We start from the raw sequence: 19,383 nt of genomic DNA on the forward strand, positions 1-19,383 counted from the left end.
CATTATTAATATTACTTCTCCTCTGCAAAGACTGCATTCACGTCATATGTTTAAAACACCACAATGCCACTTTAAACAATCATGGCTTCCCCAAAGAATTCTGGGAAATGAAGCTTGTTAAGGGTGCTGAGAGTTGTTAGGAAACCCTTCTATTCCTACCTTTCTCAGGGTGGTTTAACCACTTAATCCATCTTCCCAGGGAACTCTGGGAATTGTAACTGAAGGGGAATGATTGCTTTTAACTAATGATTTTATAGATTTTGTTGTTGTTGTTTACAACAGAGAGATACTTACGGAGACTCTAAACTCTTCCTGCAGTGGGTTATTGAGAGAGGAGGGTCTGGAAAAAATAAAGAGTGTGGGGGAGAAATAATTAAATTAAATAATTAAAAGAGTTGAAAGAACAACATTGAATGAGGCTCCTTATTTCTTACATTTCCAACAACAACAAAACAGAACAAGAAGCACAATGAAAGCTGGGTATCCCCCCTATGACAGGATGTTCACAACATTAAATGTTTCTCCACATGACCAGATGCCCCTGCACATATCATCAACATCAATTAATTTTATACACTGCTTACATGTCAAAATGGTTTCTAAGCACTTTACAAGTATAACATCAGTTATAAAACACACACACACATGCAATATGTGCAATAGAGCAATTCCATAAAAAAACATTAAAAACATCCATCATTAAAATACACAAGAAAAAAGCCCATTAAAAATAAGATTTAAACAAAACACAAAGCTCAAGTTCCGGCGAATGCTTGCCTGCACAGGTGTGTCTACAGAAGCCAGTGGAATGCCAATACCGATAGGGCCTCTTGTATTTCAGCAGGGAGAGCATGCCCTGGCACTGCATATCAGTGTTTTATATGCTGCTTTATTTGTAGTAGCACTGCATATAAAACTAGCACATCAGGGAGAAGGCGAGGTCAAATTGTTTTTTCCAGGGGTCAAATGCTGTGTGGTATTATTATTAAACGTTTGGTCATGTGACACCCCACCCCACCCCCACGATACACTGTGGAAACTCTTTTGAGGCCTTATCATCATATTGAGAGATTGTATCCAATGTCAGTCATACATTTAATAGACCCATCAAAATGAAGGGCCATGACTAACTTAAGCACATTAGTTTTAACAGGACTACTCTTATTATTACTACTACTACTACAATTTATTAACCATATTTTGCCATAAGGTCCCAGGATAGGATGCAACCATTAAAACACAATGCATTAATATCAAAACACAACATTACACAACTTAGCTGGGTACCAAAGTAGGCAAGTGGGGCTGCAGACATACATTTTAAGGCAGTTGAAACAAAATTAAAAAATCCCTTCCAGTAGCATCTTAGAGACCAACTAAGTTTGTCATTGGTATGAGCATTCGTGTGCATGCACACTTCTTCAGAGTTTAAGGCAGGCATCCCCAAACTCGGTCCTCCATATGTTTTGGGACTACAATTCCCATCATCCCTGACCAGTAGTCCTGTTAACTAGGATGATGAGGGCCAAGTTTGGGGATGCCTGTTTTAAGGCCACATTCACACCATCCATTTGCCACACTGATATACCACTTTAAACAGTCATGGCTTCCCCCAAAGAATTCTGGGAGATAGTTTGTTCAGGGTGCTCAGAATTGTTAGGAGGTCCTTATTCCCTGCCCATAGCTACCATTCCCAGAATGGCTTAACTATCAATTCCTCCTCACAGAAAACTCTGGAAATTGTAGCTCTGTGAGGGGAATGGGGGCCTCCTAACAATGTTCAGAACTTTTAACCAACTGCACCTTCCAGAATTCTTTGGGGGGAGCCATTGGTGTTTAAAGTACCGTAGTATCATGGTGCTTTAAATGGATGGTGTGGAAGGGAAATAGTTTGAACACACACACTGTGCCTAGAAAAGCAAGAATGCAGCATGCTTATCCCAGAACCATTTCCTCAAGATTTCAGAATATAAGGCTATCTTGACCCCTAGGTGATTATTGCCGTAATTTCCCAGGAAATGCAAAGTACAGACTCACCTTTTTTGCGCTTGAGTTTCCGTTTGCGTTGCTTGTTGACGAAGCAGGCAGCTAGAGTGCTGAATAGGATGGCAGCCGCGAGGAAGCAAATGGTGGCAACTATTCCAGCCAGCACAGGCCGGGCCAAGCCTTCATCAGTCAGCTCTGGCTGTGGAAATATGTCTGGGAGAGATAGAGAATAGGGGAGCCTCTTAAGACACTGCTATAGGCACTTGTTCTTCAGGGAGACCGTCAGAGTAAGAATAAACAAATGGAATTACTTCCATCATCTCTTCACCACACACATTTGAGGAGATTTCATTGGGAAATATTGATGCTGCCATGCTGTGGTAGGCAGCTTTGAAGGGGTTTGGACAACAGTCAACATCTCAAACACATCATGTGGGGGGGGGTAGAAATCAAGGCTTCTGGCACCTTGAACATTTAGCAGGTCCATTATGGCCCTCTAGAAGTTGTTGAACTACATCTCCCATCAGCCCCAGTCAGCATAGCCAACGGTCAGGGATGGTGGGAGGAATAGCCCAACAAGATCTGGGGAACCACAAGTTAAGCTGGATCAGGCCAGGAGCACTTCTAGTCTATCATCCTGTTCTCAAAGAGGCAAACTATATGCCCAAGGGAAACACATAAGCAGGATCCAAGCAAAATAACACTCTCCCCTCCTCAGAAGCAATACTGCCTCCAATAGTGGAGGCAGAGCATGGCCATTGTGGCTAGTAGCCATTGATAGCCTTACCCTCCTCTATGTATCACTCAGATTTATGCATTAAATAATTTGGCAGAAAAACAAAACTGAGTTCAAATCCTCCATCTGGCAGGGAGGGCCAGGACAATTCCTCAGTTCTGAGGCCATCCTCAAGAAGGACCCACTCCTTGTGATGATCTTGCCCATCCGCAGATTAGGTTTGGCTGGTGAAAAAGCTTAATGGAAGGTGGAGAAAGCACTTCCTTACCTGTGCTGGATACACCGGCAATGTTGCTGGGTTCACTGATGAGGTCTTGCATGACAGCCAGAACTCTGAACTCGTACCATGTGTCCTATGGCATGAAATATGTGCATTATCAAACATCGTCTGACACCAATGCCGACATTTGTGTGGTCAACAGTTGGACTCAGTTTTTAATTGGAAACAGTTTATTTTCCCAGTGGTGGCAAAGGAATTGGCTTTATACATGCAGGGAGATTAGCCACATTTAGTATCTAGAGTCATCAGGTTGCAACACTTGTAGTTAAGTCAGAAAACAGACTATTCTAGGGTCTCCGAAGAAATAGTGAGTGCAGCAATGAAGCCCCCAAAATGTATTTAGTGGGTTTCCTTAGGGACTATTTAACACTAAACATACACCCACACATATCACTTGATTACCTAACACTTGCTTCGTAAAACTGAATTCACAATTCCATTTATACCCCACCTGCCCACAGTCAAAAGGGCTACCAAGGTGGCTTATAGTGGTAAAAATATAAAACATAAAATTAAACATCATAAAAGAGAATAGAGATAATTATTATTATTATTAAAATGGAGCACAGAGGATTACTAATGCATTGGTTCCACTTCAGAGGCAAGACCAGGTAATTTGCAAGTCCCAAATCCAGGGAGAAATTCTGATATACATAATTTTAAAAATGGAATTTGGACGGAAATTTCAGAAGCATCCCTAGTTTGGAGAGATGGATAGTACATCAAACACTCTTCTCAAATGAAAGAGCAGTGTCTTAGAAATTTTCACCATTAGGGCATCATTTCTGGTACTCCAAAGGCCTATTTGCCAACGAACCCTTTGCAGTCTTCTGTAGAACCTCTTCTACAGAAGATGTGGGGCTATGCTCTAGGATACTGTTCTTCAACCTTTGATCCTCAAATGTTGTTGGACTTCAACTCCCATCATCCCAGACACTTGGATAAGCTGGCTGGGCAAGATGGGATTTGTAGTCCAACAACATCTGGAGACTCAACCTTGAAGAACACTGTTCTAGGATGTACAGAGAAGCTCATATGCAGCGCTGCTCAGGCTTCCTGGAACCTCATTTTTGCCCTCAGAGAGCAGCCTGGAACATACCTAACACTCCTCTGTGGCAGAACATTGCAAGGAAAGATAAACAGTTTGGGAGACAATTTGTCATTCAGGGAAGCTTGCCTATTATTACTAGCCTTCTTATTAAGGAATTCCTATTAAGCTCCCACACTTAATTCACTCCAAGATTCCCCAGAAAGACCACCACACTGTAGGTTCAATCTGTCATCCACTTACCTGAGTCAAATCCTTTGCAAAGAAGTCACTGTCACTTCCCAAGATGGCGTCATCTAAAATCTCCCATCTTTCTCCAACCCGAAACTCCATAATATAACGGTCAATCGGAAAGCTATGATTGGCTGGAGGAAGCCATGACAATAGGACTCCTTGGTGCGTCCGATTGGCTGTTAGGCACCTTGGTGGAGTAACCAGCACCAGGGGTTCTGGAGTTGTGACAGGGAATGCTGAAGATAAAAAAAAAATGTTGGGATAGAAGGGGAAGGGGAGGAAATATTTTTAAAACAGATGCAAGAAACCTGGGGGAGGGGGGCGGTGATGGATGTTGTGTTTTACAGTGGAATTGTGGCACATTTGCCGAAGTGTTTGACCACTTCTGCTTTAAAAGCTCTGCCGTTTCACCCTTGCTGTCCCTTATGCCCAGAATGTTTTCCTCAGAATACCTGCTTTATTCCACCTATCCTGCTGCCCTTTAACTGCTTCCTCGAACCTCTGCTCTTCCATAACACCTTTGGCTCAACCTTTTACTTTTACTGAGAGTAAGCACAGCATTAAATTTCCATGTGCCTCCCCCCCCCCCCGGCCCTTTCTTAAGATGTTATAACCAAATTCTGCTTGGCAGTTCCTGAGATCAATTAGAAGGGTTTAGTCTATGCTTGGATGCAATTAGACACCATTTTGAACCAGTTGGCGAACCCTTGAAAGTTTTTTGGTTTCTTAGAATTCCAGAATAACACTGGGTACAACGCTGCTAGTAATTCATTCTTTTTTTAAGTGGATTTGTCATTTCAGTTAATGGGACCTTGGATCATCAAGGTCCTCTTCTGAGTCTCACCTAAAGTATTCACAGTGACCACCTCACTGAAGGAGCTCGTGCCTAGCTTGTTTTGGGCCAAGACACTGAACTGGTAGGCAGTCTCCGGTTCTAGATTATCCATGAGGAACCAACTGGGCCCAGTTGGCACTGGGAAAGAGAGCCAGTCATGAGGTCCAAATTGTGCCCGCTTCATCCTGGCAAGATAGAAGAAAGACAATCGAAGGGGCGGGTTCTTTAGAGGGAAGAAATCAAAGAGAAAAAAGAGAACAAGAGAGAGAAAAGAAAAGTGTAGAAAGAGGAAAAAAGAGAGAGATAATTCCTTAATGAACAATGGAGCTACTTGGGGTTGGATCCAATGACACCCAGGACTCTGCTAAATACAAAATTCTGCACCAACATGACTCAAATTTCATGGCAAGCAATGCTGGATTCTGTGGCCAGACTCAATCCAGCACATTTGCATTATCACTCCAGATTTGCATTATTTATTTTGCTCCTGCTAGTTACATGTGAGGGGGAAATGAGACCGGAACCCCACACCCTCTGGCTTCCCACAGATCTTATTCAGAGACTCCCCTGATTCCTGCAAAGGCAACAGGTGTTGCTCACAAGGTTTCAAACCTGTTTTTACCATCATATGGGCTAGAAACCTGATTGTTGATTTTAATGAAGGGTGACACATATAGGAAGTTGAGTTCTGCACCCAACAGTTTATGCAATGATTTTCTTCTCGCACTCTCTTCACACACACACACACTCCTGCGATTTTGCACCACTAGTGTCTGTGTGCGGGTTTCTAAAGGCTTGATCTGTTTCAACTGCAGCAAAAGAGGAGGGAGATGTAATTTGGTTTTTTGCTTGCCACTCTAAACCTGGGTACAGATCTTTCCATCCAATCGGATGTAAACTAATGAAATTATGACAGCCCCCAACAGTACAATAATAATCGGAAATGATATGTTTTCATCCAGCCATCTTGCACCCATGGGTCTCTTGCCACATCAGCCTCTGATTATTTGTCACGGCAAATCTAAACATTAATTACTGTCAGCCCTCTCCTTGGCACACGGTGCTAGCTCTGCTAACGGTTAAGCAGGTGGGAGGCTAGGCTGACTCATACGTCATCAGTGGGACTGCCAAATTAATGCCAGAGCCAAATGCTGCCTTCAGGCTAGACTCACCTGAGCAGCACCCCCCATGAGGACCATGGCCAAGAAATGATTTCATTCCTGGTCGCATTCCAGGGCCTGCCGATGCCAACGGAACGGAAGGCAGAGCATTGAAAGAAGGCAATGGGGATTGCCCAGTGCTGTCCCTACCATAAGGAAGAGTGAGGCAGTCACTGCAGGCAGCAGATGCTGAGGAGTGAGGATTGGGCAGGGCTGCTTGCAGCACCACATGGCCAGGCTTGCACCCCCTAAGTGAGCCTGCTCTCCTTCAGGGCAGTGGAGGTTGCTGTTCGGCATTGAGATAAGATTCCACTGCCAGCCTTGGTCAGCTTCTGTACATGAACTTGAGGGAGCCACCATCTTTGCCCTTTGCCTCAAGGAACAAAATGGGGTTGGCCCATTGAACTGACAATTCTCCTTTGCACCACTAATCCTATGTAATGCTTCCACCGAGAGCATCTGCTTCTGCAGAAACGAGGCTGCAGGCGGAAGTAGGTGCAAGTATGTGATTAAAGTGAAGCCAGAGCAAGATCCAGGCAGCAAAACAAAGGCTAGAGTGGACAATGGGACCATCTGGACAGCAGCACATAGGGCAAAGGCAGCAGTGCCTGCCAGGATCCCCCCAACACTTTTGGAGTTCAACCAGAGCCCTTCCAAGGAACAATTTGGGAAGACATGGGTCCCTTTCAGGTCCGAGCAGCTTCCGTCTGTATTGCTCTGCCCCTCTTCACAGTGATTGGTCCCTGTCTTTTCCTGTTCCTCTGTAACATCTCCTGTTGGCAAGCTTTGCCTGTGCAGCAAAGCACCTACTGCATGCAGGAGCTCTGATCCTTACCCTGCTCTGCTGATCTGACTCTGCTACCTCCTCCATTCCTCTTCTCCCCACTGGACAGTCACCTGCACACTGCCTTCAGCAGCCTCCCTTTCTGACCAGTGGTTTTGCCTTTGGGTTAGATGCCCTAGCGTCTTTCCAGCATGCACCAGACATATTGGGCTGGACCTGGCTATATCTGTGAGTTTTGATGTTATGCAAAAGAAGATGCCAACACAACAGTGGTGCTAGTGGAAACTCTCTGTGCAATACATTGCACAACTTGTCATGCAACCTGCTCATGCATTCTCTTCAGCGACAACTTTCAGCGACAACTTTCCGCTGGGGCAAAACATTTCAAGCGTGCAACAAGTATACCACTAAGTGACTTTAATTTAGCAGCAGTTACAGGTAGGTAGCCGTGTTGGTCTGAGTCGAAGCAAAATAAAAAAATTCCTTCAGTAGCACCTTAAAGACCAACTAAGTTTATATTTTGGTATGAGCTTTCGTGTGCATGCACACTTCTTCAGATACACTGTGTATCTGAAGAAGTGTGCATGCACACGAAAGCTCATACCAAAATGTAAACTTAGTTGGTCTTTAAGGTGCTACTGAAGGAATTTTTTTATTTAATTTAGCACTCAGTTTAGTTTTATTACAGCAAAAGCCAGCAATACAAAATACCATAATTCCAAACAAAGAATCAGCAATAACATCACCGGAAGCAAAACCATTACACAGAAGGCATTTGCAATATATTATTCAATAGAAGATATTTACGTTTCTTAATAGCTAAAGTGCAGAATTTGGCCACATCATATGATACTGGAGTTGAGGAATCTTCCAGAAGGAATTTTCGTAAAATTTCGGAGGAGAATTCCAAATAATATTTTAAGGGTTTAAATTTTGACAAGAGGGGTAAAATAAGTCGAGCTCGTTCTTCACTGTAAAATTCACAAAATAAAAGAATATGAGTGACAGATTCTACCTTATTGGACATGCAAGGGCAAAGGCGTTCATGGATTGGTATCCGCATAAATTTGCCGTACAGCACAGCTGAGGGCATTGCCTCAAAGGCCCATCTATAGGCTTCATTGGTGATGTTAGGTAAGTAAGGGGCGGCTGCAAAGTTAGGCCACGATTTTAGACATCTGTAATTCTCCGGGAGTAAGGCATCTTCTTGCTGTAATTCAACATCGTAAAGTCTCTGAGTAATAATTATTTTTGCCTTATTCAGAGTTCCGTTAAAAAGATATTCAGGGTTTAGGCCAATTTGTTTGATCTTATTAGTTATTTGCGTAAGCCAGGGTGGATGGGGAACTGCAGCCAGGAAGTGAGGTAACATTCCCTTTGGATTGGAATGAATTTTCAACCAGAGGGATATTGCTTGCTCCCAGACTTTTAATTCGACTCTGGGGAGTCCTGCCTCTTGCCTTAACATTGCATTAGATGCACTCTTTGGGGTACCAAATAGAGATCTTAAAATTTTTGGTTGTACTGTTTCAAGGATCTTAAGATTGGCAGAAAGTCTAATTTGTGAGCCATACAAGAGTTGGGCTAAGGATTTTGCCTGAAAAACTTTTAGGGTCATAGGAAGGAAGCCGGTGCCTTTCCTTCTGAATAATCTAAGGATGGCATTTACACTTCTTCCTGCTGAAGTAGCTGATACGGTCAGGTGTGTTGACAATTTGGCATTATAATTTAGCACGACTTTGGATTACAACCCATAGACAACAGTGGAAGTGGATAAGGCCCTATGGAGCAGGCAGGCAACCTCAAACTGCATGAGGCCCTCCCACTAACATCAATAAAGCCCTCTGCAAGCAAGCAGTTCAGACCTCTGGCAGATCCTGGCAGATTGTTGGATGGGGAGAAAGGAGACAAGGGTAGAGAGAGAAAGGAGGTCGTCTCCTTTTTGCTTTTGCCCCTCTGCAGGCTTCATGTCTGCTCACAGTTGGCAGACTCTCTCTGATAGATTATCCCTGTTGGAATACAACCATAGACCGAGAAAATGTTGTCATTTCTTGCGCTAAAGGGAAGATCCAGCTGTTGATCATTCAAGCTGCACCACACACACACACACACACACACACACACACAAAACCAAACCCAACTGGATTTCACTTGGGGAGAATAAATGAATAAGCAGGAAAGAGAATCCCGGGATGTAAATTAAAAGGGGAGGGGGAATTTAGCATGGCACCAATAAGTGGCTCCACTGGGTAACAAATTGCAACTCTTTGCTAAAGATGGAAGCCATCAACTCCTTAGGGCAGTAACTTTGAAACCATTTCTTGGAGCACTCTGGGGTTCCCCAAAGCTCAGTTAGAGATTCCTCTGGATGGTGGGAATCATTAACGGTGAAAGACAGCTTGTCTGTCATTTGCAATCTCCCCCCCTGCAATGCCAGATGTTGGAAGGGCACTGGGAATGTTTTAGGTTGTGCTCAGTTCACGCAGAGCCATGAACAGACCCAACCAGGGACCTGCATGAAATAAGTATGCCCCAGAATCCTCTGCGAGGGCAGCGGAATCCCTGTAAAAGAAATGCAGGGCTTCTTCAGCAGGTGAGTCAGCATGGAACAGGCTCCCTGGAGAGGGGAAAAAATATTTATCATTTATTTATTACATTTAGATCCCACCTTTCCTCCAAAGAGCTCAAGATTATGGACATAGCTCTCCCCACCTCCTCATTTTATCCTCCCAACAACCCTGTGAGGTAGGCTAGGCTAAGAGACAGTGACTGCCTCCCACCCCAGGGTCACATAGTAAGCTGAGTAGGGGATTTGAACCCTGGACTCCCAGATCCTAGTCTAACCCTCTAACCATTACATCACACTGGCTCTTTGGGGATGCTACTCTTTTCTTTGGGAACCTTCCAAAAACGGAAGCATCTTGTATCCAGAGAGCTGGCTTAATGCAGAAGCATCTGCCACAGGTGCCTATGCTCCTCTCCCGCACCCCTGAGGACTCCTTAAGACCCAAGCCAAAGAAAATTAACCTATTTTGTTTTAAAGGTTCTGAAAATATCCCCGTTTCCCAACAATGTGATAGGGGTAAAAATTGCCAGGACAGCTGACAGCAATCTGGCTGTTCCCCTCCAAGGTGAGATGCAGCTCACAGAGGGAACATGGTTTAATCGTTCCTTCGCATTGCAGCTGCATAAATTTTGTACTCTAAGCCTATTCCCTTGATTGATCTGTGTTCCTCCACTCCCCACAACACCCTTTTCCTTCATCCCACCCCCATCTCCCATATCTCTCCTTCCTTCCTTCCTTCCTTCCTTCTCTCGGTTTGTTTCTTTAAATAATCATATAACCCTCACTTTCTTGAGCGCTACCTTTATCCTCTTCATGAAGCCAAGTAGATTTTATGATGGGGAAGCACATAGCCAATCTCTACTCCATCAGCAACCCACCATCCTCACCCCCAAGCTGGTCAGCTTGGACCATCAAGGGGAGGGAGGGGAATAAGAGGAGAAGAAAGGGTAGGGAGAAGGTCCCCAAGGATTTGAGATGAGAAATGCAGGTCACTGTCACCTCTACTTTTCCTTCAGAGTCAACAGAGGGACAGAATGTCAATCAGCTTGGAGGCCCCTTTCTGCCAAACAGTGCGCAAGGCAATGAATTTGCTGTGCTGCAGCAACATCTGAGCACCTGCCTAATCTGGCAAAGAGCTTGAAATGGGAAGGCATGCAGCTGCCTTACAACAATTTGCCCATCTAGACCAGCACAGAATGACAACAGCTTTCCAGGGTCTCAGGCAAAGAAGGGTCCTTCCCAATCACCTGCTGCTACCTGATAGTTTGGATTCAGATGTTGCTGGACTACAATTCCCACCATATCTGGCTATTGGTCATGCTGGCTGGGGCTGACAGGAGTTGGAGTCCAATAACATCTGGAAGGCTAGAGGTACCCCACCACGGTTTTAACTGGAGATTCTGGAAAACTTGGGATCTTCCACCTGCCATGCCTGCAGTTTACCCTCTGCACTATGTTCCCTTCTTTGCAATCCTGGTGCTCTCTGAGCTAGCTCGTGATGATAGACATTGTAGCTACTATCTGTCTATCTATCCCCCACAAGACCTGGGATGTAATGATCATGAATAAAATCATGAGCTATAAGCAATTGTTGCAAGGAAAAAACAGGGAGGGGGAGAGCAATTGATGGCACCTTGAGCTCCTTGGAGGAAAGGTGGGGTCTAAATGACAAAATAAAATAAACTATGGAATGGAAGAAACCACTCAATAGAAACTTTAAAACAAAACTGGATGTCCTATCTTTTGTACAGGAATCAAAATCAAACAGGAAACACTTGGTTTTGATTTCTGTCTATATATGTAACAAAAAACCATGAATATATCATTGGCAGGTTGCATTCAACTTCATGAGACACAAGCGATGTGGCAGCAAGTTCCATAGTTTAACTATCTGCTGCATGAAGAAGGGCATTATTTTATCAGTCCTAAGTTTTCCAACATTCAGCTTCATTGGGGGCCCACAAGTTCTCATGTTATGAGAGCAGGAGAAAAACTGTAAAAGAGCAGCTGGAGGGGGAATCAAGAGTGTGACAGCAGTGGGGACAAAGTGCCAACACCCCCTTTCCCCCAATGCTGGAGTTCTGCTCCAAATGGCCCCTGCTCCCCACTTTGGCTGCTATTTGGTAAAACAAAAAGCTAAGCACACAAGGGCCAATCAAATGCTTGATGTCACCTCTGGTTTGCACCTCAGGAAGTCTGGGCCTGGTCAGTGCCCAGAAACCCACCTACAACACCTTGAGTTCCATTATGGAAACAAAGACAAAAGATAAATGTATTAAACAAAGCACATGAACAGCCTCGCAGTAGTGGATACAGGCACCGCTGAGAGGGGTGGAGAAAATCCTATTCTGTGTTAATCTTCCTCTTTGGAAAAGACATACTGTATTGGGTACACCTGACACCCTTTGCTGGCTCGCTTAGAGTGATGGGCATTCAAAGCACATCAGGCTAAAAACAAGCTATTCGGGGGAACTCCAGCGTGAGAAGGGCAAGGCCCCTTTCTACTCCGAGTTCTGGCCGAGTGAGAAAGAAAAGAAGCAGAGAGCAAAGCATGCTGGGATGACTCACAGAGGGCCGTACCAAACTGAGAATGTCTGTTCATATCCACCATCATAGCCAGGCTCCCAGGAAACATTGGCAGAGGTCATGGAAACAGCGATGCGCACGTTGCCCGGGGCATGGGGGCTTGTGCCTGAAAACAGGGAAGAGGGGGAGAGAAAAAAGAATGAAACTGTTTAAGATGCTGAGAGGAAATGATTAGGGGGTGGGGAATTGTTGCACATCAAATTATAGAGTTATTTTTTAAAACTGGGGTGCAGAACCTTTTTCAGCCTGAAGGCCACATTCCTGCATGGGAAATCTCCCAAGGGCCACATGTCAATGGTGGGTGTGGCCAGACAAACACCACTCTCCCTCCAAGCATGCAAGAGGTACCATCACAACTCAAGGACATATTACAACCAGGTAAAAGCAGGAAGGCACAGAGCATGGTCTGGGAAGGTGTGGCAGAGTCCAAAAAGCTAGTTGAAGTAGCCTGAAGGGCCATGTTCAGTCCCTGGCCCTGAGATTCCTTGCTACAGATGATATTTATTATTATTATTATTATTATTATTATTATTATTATTATTATTATTATCTTTGAGACTACTGTTTTGAGATCATTAGTGTGTTTAACAATCCTTACGATAATTTAGCCAAATTTTCTAAATTTGGGTAGCCTCCCCTATATTATACATTCCATTATCTTCATATTCTCGAAGCTATGGACATGAGTTTGACCAAGCTGCGGGAGGCAGTGGAAGACAGGAGTGCCTGGCGTGCTCTGGTCCATGGGGTCACGAAGAGTCAGACACGACTAAATGACTAAACAACAACAAACTTCATACAGTATTTCTTATTTTCTGTCTTTATCAGGACAAAGTACCAGGACAAAATAAAGAGAGAGCACATAGCTGTTAAGAAGCAGAGGAACAGAGAAGTAGAAATTAAAAGGCCAAGCGACCAGGTTCAAAGCTGGCAACCTTGTTTAGGAGAGGGTGTCACCATGCAACATCAGTAATTTTGACATTCTTAATGTGAGGGTATCAGCATTATCCAGTGGGCATCTTCCCTCTCTTCACAACCCTTGACAGAAACCTCTTCTGCTAATACCACAATGGTCTTTGTCCATTGGCAGCAACACAGATCCATGGGTCACTTCATGAGAACGTGAGCAGAGCCCTCCTGGATCAGGAGAAAGACCCATCTGGTCTAGCATCCTGTTCTCACAGTGGCCAACCAGGTGACTATGGGGAGCCCAAAAGCAGGTTCTGAGTGCAAGAGAAGTTCTCTGCACTTGTGATTCCCAGCAATGGACACTCAGAGGCATTCGGCCTTCAACAGTCGAATCAGAATACGGACACTGTGACTAGTAGCCATGGATATCGTTATTCAGCATGAATATGTCTAATGCTCTTTCACAGCTGTCCAAGTTGATGGTCATCACTATGTCTAAAATGGATACACAACCAGTCCATGCAATCTGTGCTTTAGGGAGGTTCAGCTGCTCATACTATTACATCAGTGTGGTCTGCGTGCTGCATTGGGGCTTGTGGACCTTCCAGAAGCACATCCATTATATTTAAAAAGATACATTATTTATTATAGGGCTATGTAGACACGACTGCTCACCTACCTCACATTATTTCTAGGTATAATACAGTGTGATCCAGGGAAAAGTCAATATTCTAAAGCCAAAGAGAACCCCTTAGTGATCAAATAATTATGAGGTTTCACAATTCTCCCTCCTCTGCATCCCCTCCACATATATATTTGGATGTTATATTGTCATACGAGAAGCTGGGCTTGCTCTGAGGTTGCCCCAAAACTATGGAATGTCCTTCCCATGGAATGTCTACTAGTCTCACTCATTTGACTTTTTTCTGAAAAGGGCTCTGCAGTCCACCTTCTGCTAGGAAGAGGATTGTGCCTCTACCTTTTTGCTTATCTGTAAAACAAAGAGGCAATGCTTTGGAAAGGTGCAGATGAACCTAAGCAGTAATCAAGGAAGCACAGAGGATGTGAGTCCATAGGAAGCTGTCTTATACAGGGTCAGACCACTGGAGCTATTTAGCTCAGCATTGTCTACACTGGCTAGTGGCAGCTTTCAGACAGGGATTCTTTGCCAACCCTACTCAGAGATGCCGAGGAATTCAACTTGAGACCTTCTGCATGCAAAGCAGATATTCTAACACTGAGCTATGGTTCTTCACCAAAATCTGAGTAATTGGGGGCCTGAATCCTGCTAGGCCCTGAGATATTGAGGCTAAAGCCATATATGCCTCTAGGCTCATCATTTACAGGTGAGAAACTTGCTCCAACCAACAAGAAAGGATGCTCCTTTTCTTCCTCTTCAATCCATCTAAAGAGATAGCCAAAATAAATTTTAAAAAATAAAAAAAGAATTAAAGAGCAGATTTTAGCAATAGGTTCATTGGAGCATGAAATGAAAAGGGAAAAAATGATCTTCTCTTCCTGGGAACCATCTATGACTCAGACATGGCATTTGCCACAGAGATCATCCAAGAAATATGAGCCTCCCTTGACACAGAGAAGCACATCACTTCCCTCCAATTATCCATTAGCCACTCTGCTGGCTGTAGGCTCAAGCATTTTGACTCCTGGAGCAAACAGATGGGACAGTTGAAAATTCCACACACTGAAATCATTAAAAAGAGAGGCAAAGAGAAGATGGGGAAACAGCACTCAACCCAAAACACAGGGTAATGGATTGGCATTTTTTCATTCAAAGGTGGCAGAACAGTATTTTCTTTTATCTCAGGTCAAACTTTCAAGAAAACATGCTTCCAGATGAGGTCACAGAGATAGAACTAACAGGTGATATATGCTGTTTTCTAAAGAAACTTATCAGATTTCCCCCAGAAATACAGGTAGTAAATAAGGATTAGATGGGTGGGGATACATACTGGTGTTTTAATGCCAACAACACTATGCAGATGTTGCAAAACAAAAACAAAAAAACCCTTGAATTCATAAGGAACCCTGATTCTAAAATAAGTCTCCATCATTCTTCCCTGTTTATCTATCCTCAGTGCTGGATCAATTATGCATCACCTAGAAGCCTTTATGAACCTGATGGTGCCACTAGACCTTGGCTAGTTGGCTCTTTTCAAGGAAACATAAATATATGGGAATTTTACTTGTCTTCCAGTATGGATCCAAAACTGGATATCAGATATCCAGAGGCCAGACTTTCTAAATACGGAGATCAGCTTCCATCGCTATTCCCATGAGAACTTCTCCTTTCTCCACATACCCTTCATTCCCAGAATGCCTTCTCCTAATCCATTCTTTTCCTATTTTGGAGACACTATCAGCTCTGTTCTATCTAGGAAGCCAGCCATGAGCCACTCCTCCTCCTCAACTGACTCTATTCCATTCTCCTCATCACCACCAACATTCAGGCATCCTGTCCCGTTTGGTTGTAACCTCTCATTAGGATTTTGTTCACCATTTCCCTTCCTACCCTTTTCAGTTGCAACGGTCAAGAGAGAACTGCATTCCTTATTACAGATATTTCCATCCTCCTGGATACCACCATCACCTGCTCAAGAGACTTGGCCACAAAAGCAGATCTGCTATTTTCAGACCCATCGGATTTGGGGCGGTTCCCAAACTGCTATAGTTCCAAGGTTCAAAAAGCACAGGCAAGACTATTTCACAACTACTGCAATTCAGTCAGCACTTAAAAACGGTGCTCCAATGGTTGAGAGGGGGGGGGGTATCCTTATTAAAACCCACAAGGTTCCCTTCCTGACTCCTTCAATTTTAGCCTAATCATTCCCCCCCCCCAAAAAAAAAAACCCGTAAAAAATTGCACCTTTAAGGGACTGCCATGAAATGTATTTTGAGCCCTGTAATTTGAGCAGTGATTTGTTTTGTTTTGTTTTGTTTTATGGCAAGCCACACTATTACACATTGTTATCTGACTATTCCTTGCAGGTCATTCTTGTGAAATGTTGTTGTTGTTGTTTGTTGTTGTTGTTGTTGTTGTTGTTTAGTCGTTTAGTCGTGCCCGACTCTTCGTGACCCCATGGACCATAGCACGCCAGGCACTCCTGTCTTCCACTGCCTCCCGCAGTTTGGTCAAACTCATGTCCGTAGCTTCAAGAACACTGTCCAACCATCTCGTCCTCTGTCGTCCCCTTCTCCTAGTGCCCTCCATCTTTCCCAACATCAAGGTCTTTTCCAAGGATTCTTCTCTTCTCATGAGGTGGCCAAAGTATTGGAGCCTCAGCTTCACGATCTGTCCTTCCAGTGAGCACTCAGGGCCGATTTCCTTAAGAATGGATAGGTTTGATCTTCTTGCAGTCCATGGGACTCTCAAGAGTCTCCTCCAGCACCATAATTCAAAAGCATCAATTCTTCGGCGATCAGCCTTCTTTACGGTCCAGCTCTCACTTCCATACATCACTACTGGGAAAAGCATAGCTTTAACTATACGGACCTTTGTAGGCAAGGTGATGTCTCTGCTTTTTAAGATGCTGTCTTGTGAAATGTTACCATCCAAAATGTGTATGTAAAAGGTTGATTGCAAGAGCTTCAGAAATCTGTGATGTCATATGCTCTGTGGCAGTTATGGCAGTCAGTTGAACAGTCTTAACAGTTAGACCGGCAGGTATGCTGTGTTGTGCTGCTGTCTGCCTCAGAGTCAGAGTTCGTCTGTAACAATTTAATCTGTGTAAGATGTTTTAGCAACCTATGTATCACCTACCTGTGTTGTATATTTATGTATCACCTACCTGTGTTGTATATTTAATCTGCAACTGCAAGTACACTAAGGAAAAGCTATTTGCTCTTTAAACTTTAAAAGAGTGTGTCTTGCGTAGTTTTTATAGGAGGGGAAAAGAGAACTAATTAACAGGTCGAATGACCCAGGACTGTCTTCCACAAAGCTCTGTTAAATGGGAACTAGAGTCTAATTCCTGCAATTCTGAACCACCATTGCACTGTTGGTTTAACAGTGTAGCTGTTCGTGCTGATTGGGGTTTTTTCTCCCCACAGCTCTGTAAGAACTATTTGCAGATGGTTGCTTCCTCAGGAACGTTATCCGCAATAGCAAATACAACATTTTTTCACTCCAGGAGAAGAAAAGCCACAAACATCCATGGCACCCCCCCGTTTGATGCCTTGGCCATGCCCATGAACGCTTCCAATCCATTCCCATACCTACCGATGACGGTCAGATGAGTGCTAGCAGTTATGCTTGTGACTATGTTGGTAGCGACACATTCCCACTCTCCGTGGTCATCCTTGCTGAGAGATCGGAACTGGAGGCTGCCACTTGGAAGGGTGTTGTGCTTGCTTCTACTGGGCTTCCCTACCTTGGTCAAACAACAGAGAAAGCACAGGGGAAAGGGAGGAGAGATAAAGAGAGAAAAAACACAACTCAGAGGCATGTCGCAAGGGCAGCAGAGTGGGGCGACATGATGCCAATGCTGCTAGCACAAACTGGGAGATGGGTGCAATTCTGCGCCCTTCTTGCAGACACTTGGAGGCATCTTTGGCAAAATCATTGGCCAGAGAGGTCAGCTCCCAAAAGGCGGTACTGTATAAGCAAGTAAGGCAGGTGTGGAGCAAGGAGCACAAAGAGGTACAAGGCAGAGCTGGAGAACCAGCAGATATGAGGCAGCAGGCAAGCACAGAGCAAGGAGTGGGCATGAGGGTGCTTCTGCTGCACAGCTAAAGGGGGGGTTGGGCAGGGACCTGGGTGGCCCTGTGCCCCCCTTCACAGTGGACAGTTCCTTACTTGAAGGGCTGCCTGGCTCAAGTCCAGTTTAAATGAGAAAGATTCGTAAGAAAGAAGAGCAGGAACAACCCTGAAGTTACACATTCTCAATTAGCAGCTGGTCAGCAAGCTGAGCAGGGACACAGGTAATCAACCCATAGTCTGCTTCCACTATGGTGAGATGTACAAATTTAGAAATAGTTAAAACAGAAATCCAGTACATCTATGAAGTAGCACATGCAAATCTGCATCTACCACTCTTCTTTGGGGGTGGGTTGATCCATTGTTTTTTCTTAGCCACTGTTATAGGAATTCTAAGGTCTCATATATAAAAATCATATGTTCATAAATTCACAAGGCAAACACATACAGAAGTATATAAACTATGTGTCTGAAATACTACAGGAGAGCAATCCTGAAACCATTTTGACTCTCCCAAATTGACCTCAAATGTTTCTCTGCAAAGAGGAAGGAAATGGGAAAACCTCCCCATTGTCTCTTTGCTCACAAATCCTGTCCGAAGGGCCTATCCGTGTATGAATAGGGTGAGCCTGTGACCTGGATTCAGGAACTGACTATTTTACCATCACAAAAGAATGGCCAGGATGCCCAGATAAAAGCAATCAGTGACCATTAGGTATCCATTCCTGGCAGACAGGTTTTCTGCTGTAGACCGCCCCTTCAGTGATGTATATATGATGTTTTGGGGTGGTGGTCTTGAGCTACAGGGGAGGCAATTTTCAAATGTCTATAAAAGAGCTTGCACACTATTCCTCTCTTCCCTCCCTGCGTGGGGTGAGTGGGGGACCCTGTTGCAACAGTTTAATAAAGATCATGCTTACTAGCTGCTTTGCTTTTCAATATACTCTGGTTGGTCTCTGTTATTTTCTCCTACCAATAGAGAACCTACATAAGGACTCTATATGGGCTCTTAGATACCCAATAAGGGAAAGGGAGCAATATTTTTCTTATAACAGCCACCTTAAGAGGCACCTGCTTATGACAAATGGTAGTGATGGATGGAAAAAAGTAGCCTAATGTTCCTGCTCTACTACTCCACTGGCAGAGCACCTACCTGAGTAGAGCAGGCTTCTCCCTGCAGATGTTCACCCTCCAAAGGATGCAGGCCAGTGGGGTCAGGCAACAATAAGATGAAGTGTTCTTGTATGACCTGATGATCTGGTCACTGGTAGATAGATATTGTTTTGCATTCTACGTACTGTTGTTTAGTTTAAAGCTTTAGGCCACTAGAGGGAGCTGCAACACTGTGGATCTCACCTGCATTCACCGTATTAATATCTGGTTGCATGATGAGGAAATCACTCTGTTTCCCTTGGGTTTCAGGCACAGAGGCGTAGCAAGCCCAGGTGGTACCCGGTACGATTTTATTTTTGTCAACCCCCCCCCCCCCATCGACAGCTCGGGGGAGGCTTGGAAGTCGCAGGCAGGTGCCAAATGTCCGCCCCC

General features: G+C 44.3%; 1 protein-coding gene across 4 annotated transcripts in view; it reads right to left on the reverse strand.

The window, feature by feature from the left end:
- IGSF9B (immunoglobulin superfamily member 9B) overlaps positions 1-19,383 on the reverse strand; it is a 130,123-nt gene that overhangs the window by 26,457 nt on the left and 84,283 nt on the right. For 3 of the 4 annotated variants that reach the window (XR_004694000.2, XM_035139552.2, XM_060283076.1), the window contains exons 11-17: positions 17,362-17,512; positions 12,198-12,321; positions 5,129-5,304; positions 4,294-4,520; positions 2,991-3,075; positions 2,038-2,199; positions 295-340 (exon numbers count right to left, since the gene is read on the reverse strand). Coding sequence is in view for 3 of the 4 variants with exons in the window: in XM_035139552.2 (XP_034995443.2) it covers positions 295-340; positions 2,038-2,199; positions 2,991-3,075; positions 4,294-4,520; positions 5,129-5,304; positions 12,198-12,321; positions 17,362-17,512 (971 nt within the window). In the remaining variant the exon portion in view is untranslated. The remainder of the gene's footprint in view (positions 1-294; positions 341-2,037; positions 2,200-2,990; positions 3,076-4,293; positions 4,521-5,128; positions 5,305-12,197; positions 12,322-17,361; positions 17,513-19,383) is intronic. The other variant, XM_035139553.2, reaches the window with a different exon arrangement.

The sequence above is a fragment of the Zootoca vivipara genome, chromosome 15 (assembly GCF_963506605.1).
Source record: "Zootoca vivipara chromosome 15, rZooViv1.1, whole genome shotgun sequence".
Classification (NCBI taxonomy): Eukaryota; Metazoa; Chordata; class Lepidosauria; order Squamata; family Lacertidae; genus Zootoca; species Zootoca vivipara.